At 43.8% G+C, this 12,286-nt stretch overlaps 2 protein-coding genes across 3 annotated transcripts; one reads left to right on the top strand and one right to left on the bottom strand.

Moving 5' to 3' along the window:
* The first annotated feature begins 118 nt into the window (after positions 1-118).
* On the top strand, positions 119-6,881 carry EBNA1BP2 (EBNA1 binding protein 2). 2 transcript variants are annotated; one of them, XM_079980522.1, is made up of 10 exons: positions 119-218; positions 452-663; positions 1,449-1,532; positions 2,197-2,363; positions 2,565-2,688; positions 3,635-3,724; positions 3,966-4,041; positions 4,801-4,894; positions 5,753-5,915; positions 6,569-6,881. In XM_079980522.1, exons 2-10 carry the CDS (start codon positions 592-594, stop codon positions 6,617-6,619), a joined length of 921 nt encoding a protein of 306 aa, XP_079836648.1. In that variant the 5' UTR covers positions 119-218; positions 452-591; the 3' UTR covers positions 6,620-6,881. The 2 variants fall into 2 exon arrangements, with proteins under 2 accessions (XP_079836648.1, XP_079836649.1); XM_079980523.1 differs by lacking the exon at positions 119-218 and adding an exon at positions 220-238.
* A 753-nt stretch (positions 6,882-7,634) lies between these two features.
* Positions 7,635-12,269, bottom strand: CFAP144 (cilia and flagella associated protein 144). Its single transcript, XM_079980575.1, has 4 exons — positions 12,030-12,269; positions 10,342-10,401; positions 8,198-8,301; positions 7,635-7,941 (listed from the first exon to the last, which is right to left on the bottom strand). The coding sequence occupies exons 1-4, from the start codon at positions 12,163-12,165 to the stop codon at positions 7,828-7,830; spliced, it is 414 nt and encodes a 137-aa protein (XP_079836701.1). The 5' UTR covers positions 12,166-12,269; the 3' UTR covers positions 7,635-7,827.
* Positions 12,270-12,286: the final 17 nt, after the last annotated feature.

Raw genomic sequence — 12,286 nt, 5'->3', positions numbered from 1 at the left:
CTCTGGCCTTAAGGTAAAAAGAGTAGAAAAAAGGAAGTCGAGGCTGGTTGCTATGGAGACGGCGTCCTAGTCGCCCGGCGAGCGGGCGGGGGAGGTGGGGAACTCTAACCGGAAGAGGAAATACACGGAAACCGGAAGTAGCTTTGTGCCGTTCCGCGTGGTTTCTGAACCAGCGTCTGGCTGGAGTCGTGGAAGGGGCCGCCAGAAGAGGAGTCGTGGTAAGACCAAGTCTATAGTAGTATGTACGGTTTACGTGGGAGTAAGCGCTATTGAATACAGCGGGGGCTCCTTCCGAGCAGGATTATAAAACGCGAGGCGGTTTCTAGGCAGGGAAGAAGCCCCAGGTTCGGCTTAATGCAACGTTGGGAATGTTTTGGGGCGGCAGGTGGAAGTTCAACAGGTGAAACATTCCCGGAATTTAAATGTATGCCGTTTCTCCGTCTTTTACCAGCCTGGCCGCGGGGAGGCGGGGAAGCAATACCAATCTCTCCAGTGGAGAAATTGAAGGTCGAACGCACTTTCTGTGTCCCCCCCCCCCCCCGTTCTTCGTGTAGCTCGGTGGATTCGAGGCGCCCCAAAGCACAGTGTGCAATGCCTCACGTAGAGATGGAGGAGGGCTTCTCGTCATCGGATTCGGAAGAGTCTCTTGTCACTGACCGAGAGGTAAGTTTAGTGCTGTGATCATGCTGCACTGGAGTGTGGGCAGGATGTTTGTTATGGCTGGTGATGTTTAGCTCATTTCTCTGTAGCCTGCCGTGGAGGGCTACACTTCATTTCTTACAAAGGTTGTAGACAGGACTATATTTATATAATAGCAATACCTTAAAAATAAAATTTATATAGGGCATTTCCCTATATAAATATCTTTACTTGCATGTAGAAGCAACACAGGGACAGCAGAGCTAATCCATGTTAGCTAGAGCTGCTCATGTGATGGTGTAACACCAGGCAACACTGAACGTCTCTCCATAGTGAATTGTGTAGGGAGCTTCCACAACCCATTTCATGGGTTCATCATACATCACATACATTTTTTGGTGTTTTAAGTAATAGCCCTGTATTATTGTTCATATTGTAAGTAAGCAGCTGAGGTGGAAAGAATAGCAGCTTGCCTAGTTGGTTTATGACTAGAGTGAAATTTGAGTTAGTAGCTTACCGACTCACACTCCTAGCCACCAATACCTGTTCACAGTAGCACGTCACAGTACAGTGTCAATTCAGCATCGAAAGCAAAGCATGCTTACATAGGGCAGATAGAGAGCTGCTTTGTCTAATCACTTGCAATTTGAGCGCTTAATTTTAGGTTTCCTCTCACTTGTGCTCCTGTGTGCTTTGTTTCTTACTTTTTCCAAGGTTTCTATTATTAAGGGTTTGGGGTGGGTGAGCTAACATCCTTCTGTTTCGGCAATCTGGGATGCTGCTGATTTTATAACTTTTCTTCCATATAGCTCCAAGATGCATTTTCTAAAGGTTCAATCAAGCCAGGCCTAAACGTTGTGCTAGAGGGACAGCCGAAAGCTTTCAACAACGTGGTGAGTGCTGTACGAACATGACCTTTGTGGGATTAATTTGTGTGGGCAGATTGAGCTTCATTTGGATGGGTATACAATTTAGCCAGAATAAAATTGTTCAGCCACTCAGTTCAGTCTATCTGCTGAACTAAACCTTTACTGTAAACTGAATTCATGGCATCTACAGTCCTTTTCAGTTTTTGGAATGGCTTGGGCTTATTTATCTGCATGCTTGATGAGTCTCACCTTTTAGATTGGGCATCATCCACCACTTACATGGTAACTTGATGCTTTACTCATTTGGACCATCAAGACATGTTGGAGGTGGGGCAAGAAAAAAAGTTGACACTTATTTGACTACACTCTATCAAAATAAGAGTGGTACCATGTTCTGCAGGTTGATAAATCCCTTAAGCTATTCAGTTTCTTTCAAATTTATAGGAGAAATTCTGTATTGGCCTCTGTTTGTGTTGTCATTGTTAAGACTGAAGCACTAGGAGGAGTTTGAGGCTCAAAAACCTCTGGCATCTGTTTTGATAGTGAGCAGAAGACAATGCATCTTTTTGGGTTGGGAGTATCAGGACATGGTCTGTTTGGGGAGGAGAGATTCTAACATGGTTGGCATGTTAGTTATCGTGTAGATTTTGTGTTGCAGTTAATACACAATTAATATGCTCTTTTCTAGGATGGATTGAAGCAGTGCTTGTCTGAATTCCAGAAACACCTGGCCTGGATTGAAAGGCTTGATGTTACCTCTCATTTGGAAACAAGTGCCACAAATGCAGCTTCTAGTCAAACACTTGACAAAGATGATGTTGACCCTGAGGATGACTTCAAGAGAGAGATGAGCTTGTAAGTCTGTGTATAGGAAGTAGAGCTGCTTCTTATTAGCCTGGTGTGTTGAGCTTTTAGCTTTTTTCAGCCATATGCACAATGGAACAATATGTTAGTAGTTCAAGAGTTTTTTATTGTCCAATGGAAAAAGTAACAATTTACTAATGGTCCAATGGCTGCTTGCATATAACATCTTAATACATTATCCTGTGTTTCCAGCTATCGTCAAGCCCAAGCATCTGTTTTAGAAGCTTTGCCTCGGCTGCATAAGTTCAAAATCCCTACTAGGCGGCCTGATGACTATTTTGCAGAGATGGCAAAATCTGATCAGCAGATGCAGAAGGTAAGGTGCATGGTTCCTCTTCTTTTCTCATCTGGCTGCTATAATGGATATGTTAACAGTTGCTGGTCATATACAAAATTGTGGCTCATTGGATCAGGTATTTTGATGGTGCCTGATTGTAATGCATCAGCAAATGGAGAAAAAGAGCTCTAGCAAAGTTCTTCTCAGTGCATAATGCTACAGATCATGAATTGTTAATTAAAAATTTGTTAATAAAAGGCCATAAAAAGCTTGCTTGTGAGCATTTTCAGTTTGTACTGAACTCTTAAGAAAGAGGGACTATAATGAAGATTGATTTTGTGTGGAACATAATGCTGCTATCACATACAACATTGGGTATGGGGCAAATGTGTGTAGTTTAGGGAAACAGGTCTTGCAGACTCAGTTGGGACCTGTGTCAGGCCTAGTTAAGCCTTTGGGTCAGAGGTTCCCATCCCTGCTGCATATTGTTTTGGGCCTTCAGAATAAAGAATTAGCCTTGGATTCTGTAGCAATTCTTTGGCAGCAATACATCCTTAACAAGCTCTTTAGAGAACTGTCATTTTTTCTGTATTAACAGAATGATGCATCTAAGGCCATGGATGCATTTTGAGGCATTAATAGTGAACTTGTGCATCTGCTCTCGCCTCTCTCTTTGGTCATTATGTATCCAACAAATAATGGTGGGTTATGAGTTTCTGGCATGATGCTTTTTCTTGTCTTGTGTGACCTTGCTGGAGAAAGACAGCAACTTTTGCCCAACAGTTATAGAGTCTGAGTAGTCCTAAACAGTTGAAGCAATTGTCAAAATTCACGTTTAGGAATGCAGCGCACTAAGCTGCTTTGCTTTTCATTTCTGAAATTAAAAAGAGCATCATTGCCACAAACAAGCAGATTTCCATAGTCACAAATTCAGGGAACCTACCTTCATCTGCATAAAAAGCACTTCGGTTGCTCTCTCTATTAGATTCGGCATAAGCTGAAGAGTAAACAAGAAGCAATGGAAAAGTCTGAAAGAGCCAAACAGCTCCGTGCCCTGAGAAAATACGGCAAAAAGGTGAGAAAAATGGTGACAAAAACATAGAAGCCCCCTTGGAATGGAGGAAGCAGGAAAGACACACCCATTGTTTTGATTGGCAGTCTCAGCATTGGAATCCTTTGGCATAAGTATCTAGAAATATCATGAACAGGACTCCTAGGGTGTGGGAAGGATACATGTGTGTGCAAAAAAGGGAGCATTTTGGAAAGGACTGGGGTACTGTGGAAGGAAAGCCTCACTTTTTATTTCTTGTTGGTAGGTCCAAACTGAGGTGCTGCAGAAGAGGCAGAAGGAGAAATCCACAATGCTGAATGCAATCAAGAAATACCAGAAAGGTGAGGCACTCCACTCCCACGTTATCCTTCACTACTCCCTCCCCCAACCCTTACTACAGCAGTAGAAAATTGTATCCCTCTTCAGGCATTCCACTTGCATGTAAAAGCAACATGAGAGAGGGGTTAAGTATGCTCAGCTCCATCACAGTCCCTCCACAACTTGGGAGGGCACACTTCTGAAGCAGAGAGCTTCCTGGGTTGTGGAAGCTCTCTGTATGATTCAGAGCCCTGCTGTTGCTGTGTTGCTTTTGCATGCAAGTAGAATACCTAAAGGAAGGCTTATGTGTAGTCCATGTTGCAGGAACTTGGTTTGTGGGAAAGCTTGTTGATACCTCCAGCCACTGCTGCATAGAAAATATAGAAATTATAATCTAGTACTTGAGAGTCTAAATCAGGGGTCAGCAAACTTTTTTGGCAGGGGGCCGGTCCACTGTCACTCAGACCTTGTGGGGGGCCAGACTATATTTTGAGGGGGGGGGAAATGAACGAATATCTATGCCCCACAAATAACCCAGAGATGCATTTTAAATAAAAGGACACATTCTACTCCTGTAAAAACATGCTGATTCCCAGACCGTCTGCGGATTTAGAAGGCGATTGGGCTGGATCCAGTCCCTGGGCCTTAGTTCTAAATGCTGCACAATATTCCTGTGCATAGATATACCTCTTTGGGTGATAAAGCAAGCCTTCCTGCAGTATTTGTCCTGGAGTTTCTTTTCTGGCTTGGCATGCAGCTCATTTATTCTGTCTTTTATTCAGGTCTTTCGGACAAGCTAGACTTCTTGGAAGGTGAAAAAGCACCAGCAACTCAGGGAAAGAAGCCGGGGGCTGGAGGCCAGCATAAAAATAAAGGGTAAGGCCTGTGAAGTGCCGGGATGTCTACTAAAACTTGCATTTCTTTTGCTTTACCACAAATAAGTCTTTTATTGGATCAGTTTTGTTTCGTTTCGTGTTTAAGTTCTAAGTCCTTCTAATAACAAAAGTCGATCCATTAGCAGAGCACTGGATGGGGAGCGAGGCGGCAGCGATGGGGTTGGATTGGCCAAAGGTGTCCCTCTGCCCAGCTCTCTCAGCTAAAGCTGCCTCCTGATGGCAGCTGAGTGGCATGTCATTCCATTGATGTGGCACTGCCCCTTTCATTTGCAAATGCATGTGCACAAGTGTTGTCAGTGAGGTGCCTGCTGGTGCCAGTCACTGAAATTCTCCAAAACGGTGTTTTGGAGGTGGGGAGGGGCTGAGCTGGCCAGTTGGATCCCAAGTTGATCTCACTGCCATCACACCGACAGCACTGGAGCCCAAGATAAAAATTTAACTTCTTTCATACCTAACACCTAAGACTAATGCTCTCAGAGCGCTTGATCGCTACAGCTAAACTAGCCTAGTAAGATCGAACTGTCTGAGACCTACAGCCTTAGAACTGCTGCTGTTTGGGTACACAGAAAAAGCAAACTGACTACTGGCTTCCAGTGTTTCTGTTTGATGCTGAATGAGTAGTCTTTGCCGTTAGGTGTCTGGCAAAGTGGGAAGCAGGTTGTGAAGTGTCAGGATGGGGTCTGGGGTGCTCCTTAAAATAACAGTGTACTGAAGTTGGAATAATTCCCTTTGAGGGCAGGAAGAGAAAGATAAAAATGTGTGCTGAGGAGCCGGCCAGTTTTGGGGGAGAGAGATGGCTAAGTACCCAGCCATAATTAGCTGGTTGTTTTTCTTTCAGACCAAGTGCCAAACGACGCTACAAGAATCAGAAGTTTGGTTTTGGTGGCAAGAAGAAAGGGTCAAAATGGAACACTCGAGAAAGTCACAATGATACGTCCAACTTCCGTGCTAGTGTGGCCCACCACAAGGGTCCTGGGAAAGCAGGGAAAAAGGGTGCCAATGTGAGTACCTGCCATGAATTGTTTTTATTTAGACATTTAATGTTAATGGACAGAAGTGGCTTATAGTAATTTACCAATGCATTCACATAATTTGGAGGGATTTTAATCAGGCTACACTTCTTATGGTTTAGAGTGAGCTCTTAGTATTTATTTATGGCTGCTGTTCATATTGTGGGTGGGTGTTTGAGTTTTACTTACATTGCTTTATATATTGCTATATTCTTTTTTAGTGAACTTTGTAAGGCAGGGTATAAATTCATTAAATTTGTAAGTGCATAAATTAAATGATTAAAATTTATCAGGGTGTCTTCTGCTGGCATAAATAAAAATTAGCTAACAGCTGCCAACTGGGAAAATCTTGCTGTAATCTGGCTGCTAGTGGAGCATTCGCTGAGCTGGTTCAAACCTCACATTAAGCCACAGTAACAAGTAAACCATGGCATTCTGTGAATGAGCAACAAGCAGGACTGTTCAGTCACTCTGCCCTGCGCCTGGACCCAGAAAAGCAACCCACAAGGCTTGGCTTGCCATTACATGTGAAACAGCCCATTGTGGTACACAGCTCCCCCTCTCCCTCCCTGCTGTCACCCTTTCCCTTGTACAGTATAGCTAAGGTAGTAAAATGATAACATTCAACTTGTATCTCATTTTAGAAGAGGCCTGGCAAGAAGGTGAGGCAGAAAATGAAGAACCGTTCCCGATAACGAGTAAAATGGGTGACCTTTCCTTCTTCGTGAAGTGTGACTCCCTGCGGAACGTTGGGCGTGAAGTGATGCTGACCTGGACAACATAGCTGTTCAGATTGCCATTCAGAGTCAGCAAGTGGTACTGCCTGACACTGGGTGTACGCCCTTCTCGTACATAAATAACAAGCAGATGCTTCTGGTTGCCTATATTTCATACTGATTTGGTCTTTCTTGATCCTCCTTGTGCAAGATTGTGAATTAAAAAGTCTTGATGGCTTGATCATCCGTGTCAGGTTGGGAGAGATCCTTTCTGGTTTGCTTTCGGTCTCACGAAATCCTTCAATTTTTTTTGGTACCTTGTACTTAACATCATGGGACGCAGGTGGCGCTGTGGGTTAAAGCCTCAGCGCCTAGAGCTTGCCGATGGAAAGGTCGGCGGTTTGAATCCCTGCGGCGGGGTGCGCTCCCGCTGCTCGGTCCCAGCGCCTGCCAACCTAGCAGTTCGAAAGCACCTCCGGGTGCAAGTAGATAAATAGGGACCGCTTACCAGTGGGAAGGTAAACGGCGTTTCCGTGTGCGGCTCTGGCTCTGGCTCTGGCCAGAGCAGCGATGTCACGCTGGCCACGTGACCCGGAAGTGTCTCTGGACAGCGCTGGCCCCTGGCCTCTTAAGTGAGATGGGCGCACAACCCCAGAGTCTGTCAAGACTGGCCCGTACGGGCAGGGGTACCTTTACCTTTACCTTTACATAACATCATCCTGTGTGCTCCTCCTTGTCACCCAGCAGTGGTGCATGCAGAGTACTAAGCAACAGCTTTTGCATTTCTGCCACTTTATGACTTTCTTTGCTAACTGCATTGGGTCCTCCTCTTCCATTCAACAGCAGAAGCTGGTGGTTTACCAGCAAACAATCACATGAACTACTGTTGCTGCTCATACCACAACTTCTGGTTGAGGAACAGATTGTCCTATCCACCCACTATAAAAACTGATGACTTGTACAAAATGAATATGGTGGCAGAAAGAATAGCAGGCAGTTTCAGGGCAGGTTTATTGTAATATTAATGTTCACATAACACAGGACTTTCCTATACCCACTGCCTTGCACCCTGTGTCAGGCCTCTGTCTTATGCTTTGCAATAATTAAAAGATGGAGACCATGGAAGTCTGGAAGCCTAAATTTATGTCTACAGTCCTTCCCTTAAAGCCCTGCAATGCTGTGTTCCTTTATCGCTTATCTTTTGTCATCCCCTTCAGACGCCACATAGCAGCCATATATCTGGTGATTTCAGTGCTCCGACTTGGGAAGTATAGTCTGTTGTCATTCCGGTTTACACTGATCTGTGAAGGAGAATATTACCATAGTATAAGAACATTTGGCGTAAGGGAGGAGCTAGGATTTGAATATTTTCCCCAAACTATCTCCCCATTTGGTGAAATGTCTAGATTCTGATAGCCAACCAGGTACTCCCTACAAACTTTCAAAGCTTTCTCCATAGCTATAACAGCTTAAAATTATTTTCCTGTAAAGTCTGGATTCTTAAAATGCCAGACAACTACATACACTTCCCCAGAAGCTCTTTAAAAACCCACTTACCAAAGGTGTGGAAAACCAGCCGATTTCTTGGCTTTCTGTTTGTGGTTCTGTGTATTTCTTGTTTGGTTCAAGTGCAGCATGATGAATTAGTTTCAGGAACTTAGCTATAGGGTTAAAGCATTGGCAATGAGACTTGCTTAGTGTAGACTGGGTGCAAGGCACTTAGATTGCACTGAAATTTTTAGAAGTAATGATGCTACAGTGCTCTGTTAAATGCTTATACACTATCAATTTCAATGTTTGTTCTGCTTGCATAACTTATTAGCTTGCACCTGAAGTTTTTACATACTTCATTTATTTCACAGTGCATATGCTGCCTTTCATGGTCAATTCCCTCAAGCTGGCTTGCATCAAACAACAACAAAACGATACAACAAAATTAATTATATACCAATAATACCCACCACCTACCCCCTCAAAAAATGTTAGAGGAGTTGAACATGCTTTTGGTTCCTGCTGTGAATGAGGAAGGACAGCTGCTTTGCCTGTTCTGTGAGCAGCATTGCAAAAAACTTGGTATCTTTCGTTCTGTGTGTGTCAAATATCTAAAAACACTGGCAAACCTAGTAAAAATGCAATTGAATTTTCTTTGTATTTAATGACAAGGTCATAGAATAGGATAGCCCACCCTTTGGCAACCTGGTGCCCTATAGATGCTTGGGACCACAACTTCCATCAGCCCCAGCCAGTACAATTGTCCTGGTTGGAGCTGATGAAGAGTTGTCATTCAAAACAGCTGGAGGGCATGCACTTTGTGAAGGCTGGGATAGCAGGTACTAAATCCTTCTGAAGAACACACTCTTAGCTTGTGTTATGGCTTTGTCTTGTTTCTCTTATTTTCACTCGGGCCTAAATTACATAATGAAAATGGCATTTGCTTATCATCTTGTTTCCTAATACAGTGGTACCTCAGGTTACATATGCTTCAGGTCACATACGCTTCAGGTTGCAGACTCCGCTAACCCAGAAATAGTACCTCGGGTAAAGAACTTTGCTTCAGGATGAGAACAGAAATCGTGCTCCAGCGGCGCGGCAGCAGCAGGAGGCCCCATTAGCTAAAGTGGTGCTTCAGGTTAAGAACAGTTTCAGGTTAAGAACAGACCTCCGGAATGAATTAAGTACTTAACCAGAGGTACCACTGTATTTCCAGTAAGTCTTGTACCCTGGCCCTAATTCTAGATTTCCAGGCACTGCTCTTCTGCACAGAGTATAGCAACTGCATGCTGATGCCTATGCTGCCATGCTCTCGCTCTGTAGATGCATGACAGGAGAATGAAGCTTGGAAAAGATCTTCAGAGAAGTTCACATCTTCTCTAAGGCACACAGGAGGCCTGCATTGTTCTGGTAAAATGGGATGACTACAGTATTTTGTATAATTTAATAGAGGTTGCAGAAAACCTCAATTCCCAAAGACATGTCCTCTTGACTGCTCTACATTTTACCCTTCCAAAAAGGTTAGCTGTCACTGGCCTTAAGCTAACTTCATTGTTGTTCCAAAAGGCTTAACTATATTACAACAGTATTTGCTGGCAAGAATTCAAGTTACAAAAAGGCCACAAACCAGTGTCCATCCTGAAACCAATATCCTGGATAAAGGCATTTCAACATAACAAGCACCATTTAGGTCTCTCAGAACCCTTAGAAAGGTAAAGAATTAAAAAGATGAAACGGGAACTAATCTAGTGACATAATATTAAGTTGGAAGTGAAATTTGATAGTATCACTGTGTGGCTAGGTAAGTTGGGGTTTGTTGCTTTGAATATTGAAGCTTGTGCTTTTAAATATTTATTTGCAAAAATATATCATTATTAAGAAATAAACATAATGGCAGTGACTTTTTTCTTAACTTGAAAGTTTCAACACTCCAACATACTTGGAAAGGAATTGATCCAATAAAAGATCGATCCCAAAAACAAGAAATACAAAAATTGGAGCTATCTTCTGTCTCTTGCCACATTCCATTGCAGATTATATAGTATAATGCTTTTTGGTTTACAGAGGGAGAAAGAGAGTGAAGTTTGACGTTTAAACTTCAGTATGGTGCTACATACTTTGCCTCTTTGATCCATGCTGGAAAACATTTCATAAATGACTCCTCTCTGTTTCACTAACTAAAATGTAACTGTTTAAAAGCATGTGCTTACCATCTGCAGGTTCCTCTAAGTTATCATGCCAAGAGGTAGGCTTTCGAGTTATGGTGTAAACTAAAGGTAAAAGCAAAATAAGGCAAATTAATCACTAGATAACCTTAAGCAAGGGCAGAGGAAAACTAACAAAGCTTAGAAATTTATCATTCTTTCCCCACACCACCCGTCTCTGGCAGGAATTTAGGCCTTTTTCTTAAATGCAGGTTTTCAAAGAACCTCAAGGATATTTGGGGGACAACTGTTGCATAACTTTTGGGGGTCCCACAGATAGGCATGGGAGACACTACAAAGCCAGTGCATCATTTTAGAGGAAAAGACTGGCACCTGGGATCAAAACTATTACGAGAAATTTGTGTAAAATGTCAGTTTCCAGAGGGGTAGGCCTGTTAGGGTATGTTTATGTCAGTGGCTTAAAATGCAGCAAGGCCATTGCCCCTGCTGCTGTGTTTCAGGCTGCATTTGCACAGTGGTGTTCACATCAGAGATAGGGCGGGGTTGTCTCCCCACATGTGACATCTTTTCGATTTCTTGCCCCTGCAATCCCCACCTTCCAACTCCTATTCATGAAGCTGTCATCTGTATAAGTGTGCTCATCTGGGCATGTGAGATAGCTGTCTCAAATGTTCACATTTAATAGCCAGATTACAGCTAATTTGGGAGAGGGGCTGGGAAATGCATCAAACAATAGTATTTGTCAAAGTACAAGATCAGTATGGATTGTGGCTAACATCGTGTGAATGCGGCTTCAAAAAGAAGTGGGTGCCCTGGATGGGGAGAAAGTAATGTGAACATATCCTTAGTATGGATATTGTAACAAGCTTTTTTGATGTGTTTATGAAACGGCTCTTCATAAGTCTTATTGACTGAGTTTTAGGACTGCAAATCCACGCACACACAGAACTGCAAAGATATTACCAACAAATGGCTCTATTCTATGAATCCCTCCTGATTCAGTTTGGCACTGAGAATGTGGTTTAGGAATTTAGGAAGCTGCCTTATACTGTACCAAGTCAGACTATTGGTCCATGTAACACAGTATTGTCCACACCAGCTGGCAACAGCTCCAGGATTTCAGTCAGGATTTTCTCCCAGCCTCACCTAGAGATGCTGGGAATTGAACCTGAGACCTTCTGAAGGCACTGAGCTACAGCCCCTCCCCTTTAGTTATTGCATCTCTTAAAACACCCCTGATCCTATGGAGATCTAACAGCTCATATTGCAGCTCATATTTCTGCTTGGGCATTTAAAGTGCATTTTATGTGATATCACAAATTGCTGCTGCTGTGAGGGTCAGTCGTGAGGGTCAGTCTGCATACCTTTAAGCTCTAATTCAACTGCCAATACAGTACTGCTTTTGCATTCCTTTGCTACTTGTTTCCAACCTACAAATTTCCCTCCTTTACACAGATGTGTGTGTGGGTCAGAAACCTGTGGGTCACACTCTTTAAAGTGCCACAAACCCCTCTGGTGGTGGTTGGGGTTTTTTTATTTTAGTTTGCAGCAAGTGACTTGACCTTCTAGAAACTTATGACAACCAGCACCCAAACACGGTTCATTCGTGGAAAGGGGGAAAACTAGAGCCAGCTGGAGTCAAGAGCCAGGGGACTCCCATAGACCTAACTGGGAAGTTCCGTCTGCCCATGAGAAGGGGAGAAGTCTCTCCCTTCCCCCCGGTACCCCCGTACCCGTCATCAGGGGGTTCATCGCGTATTCCGTCTGCAGGCGCTGGCATCGTAGCTCCTTCCGGACCGTCTCACAGAAGATCTTGTTCTGGCTTACTGGGTCCAATGGTTCCTTTGGGACCCGCACGGCTCCTGCCATCTGCCGCTAACTGGGTGGGAGACTATTTAGAACGTGCCCGGAGCGCCCCGAAATGCCCTTCGTGTATGTTGCGGGCGGCGTTTCCCCACCTTTTCGTATCCTAGCAACCGAGCGGAACGTC

Source organism: Podarcis cretensis (genome assembly GCF_951804945.1).
Source record: "Podarcis cretensis genome assembly, chromosome: 6".
Classification (NCBI taxonomy): domain Eukaryota; kingdom Metazoa; phylum Chordata; class Lepidosauria; order Squamata; family Lacertidae; genus Podarcis; species Podarcis cretensis.
The sequence above is the reverse complement of the archived record's forward strand: the minus strand, read 5'-3'. Positions and strand labels throughout refer to the sequence as shown.

Excerpts from the sequence above, each read along its gene's own strand:
- EBNA1BP2 (XM_079980522.1), top strand. The coding sequence starts at position 592 with ATGCCTCACGTAGAGATGGAGGAGGGCTTCTCGTCATCGGATTCGGAA. Across the intron at positions 1,533-2,196 it reads CGAAAGCTTTCAACAACGTG|GATGGATTGAAGCAGTGCTT; the intron begins GTGAGTGCTGTA and ends GCTCTTTTCTAG. Across the intron at positions 5,916-6,568 it reads CAGGGAAAAAGGGTGCCAAT|AAGAGGCCTGGCAAGAAGGT; the intron begins GTGAGTACCTGC and ends ATCTCATTTTAG.
- CFAP144 (XM_079980575.1), bottom strand. The coding sequence starts at position 12,165 with ATGGCAGGAGCCGTGCGGGTCCCAAAGGAACCATTGGACCCAGTAAGC. Across the intron at positions 8,302-10,341 it reads CTTAGAGGAACCTGCAGATG|CTAAGTTCCTGAAACTAATT; the intron begins GTAAGCACATGC and ends TTAACCCTATAG. Across the intron at positions 7,942-8,197 it reads GCTGGTTTTCCACACCTTTG|ATCAGTGTAAACCGGAATGA; the intron begins GTAAGTGGGTTT and ends TCTCCTTCACAG.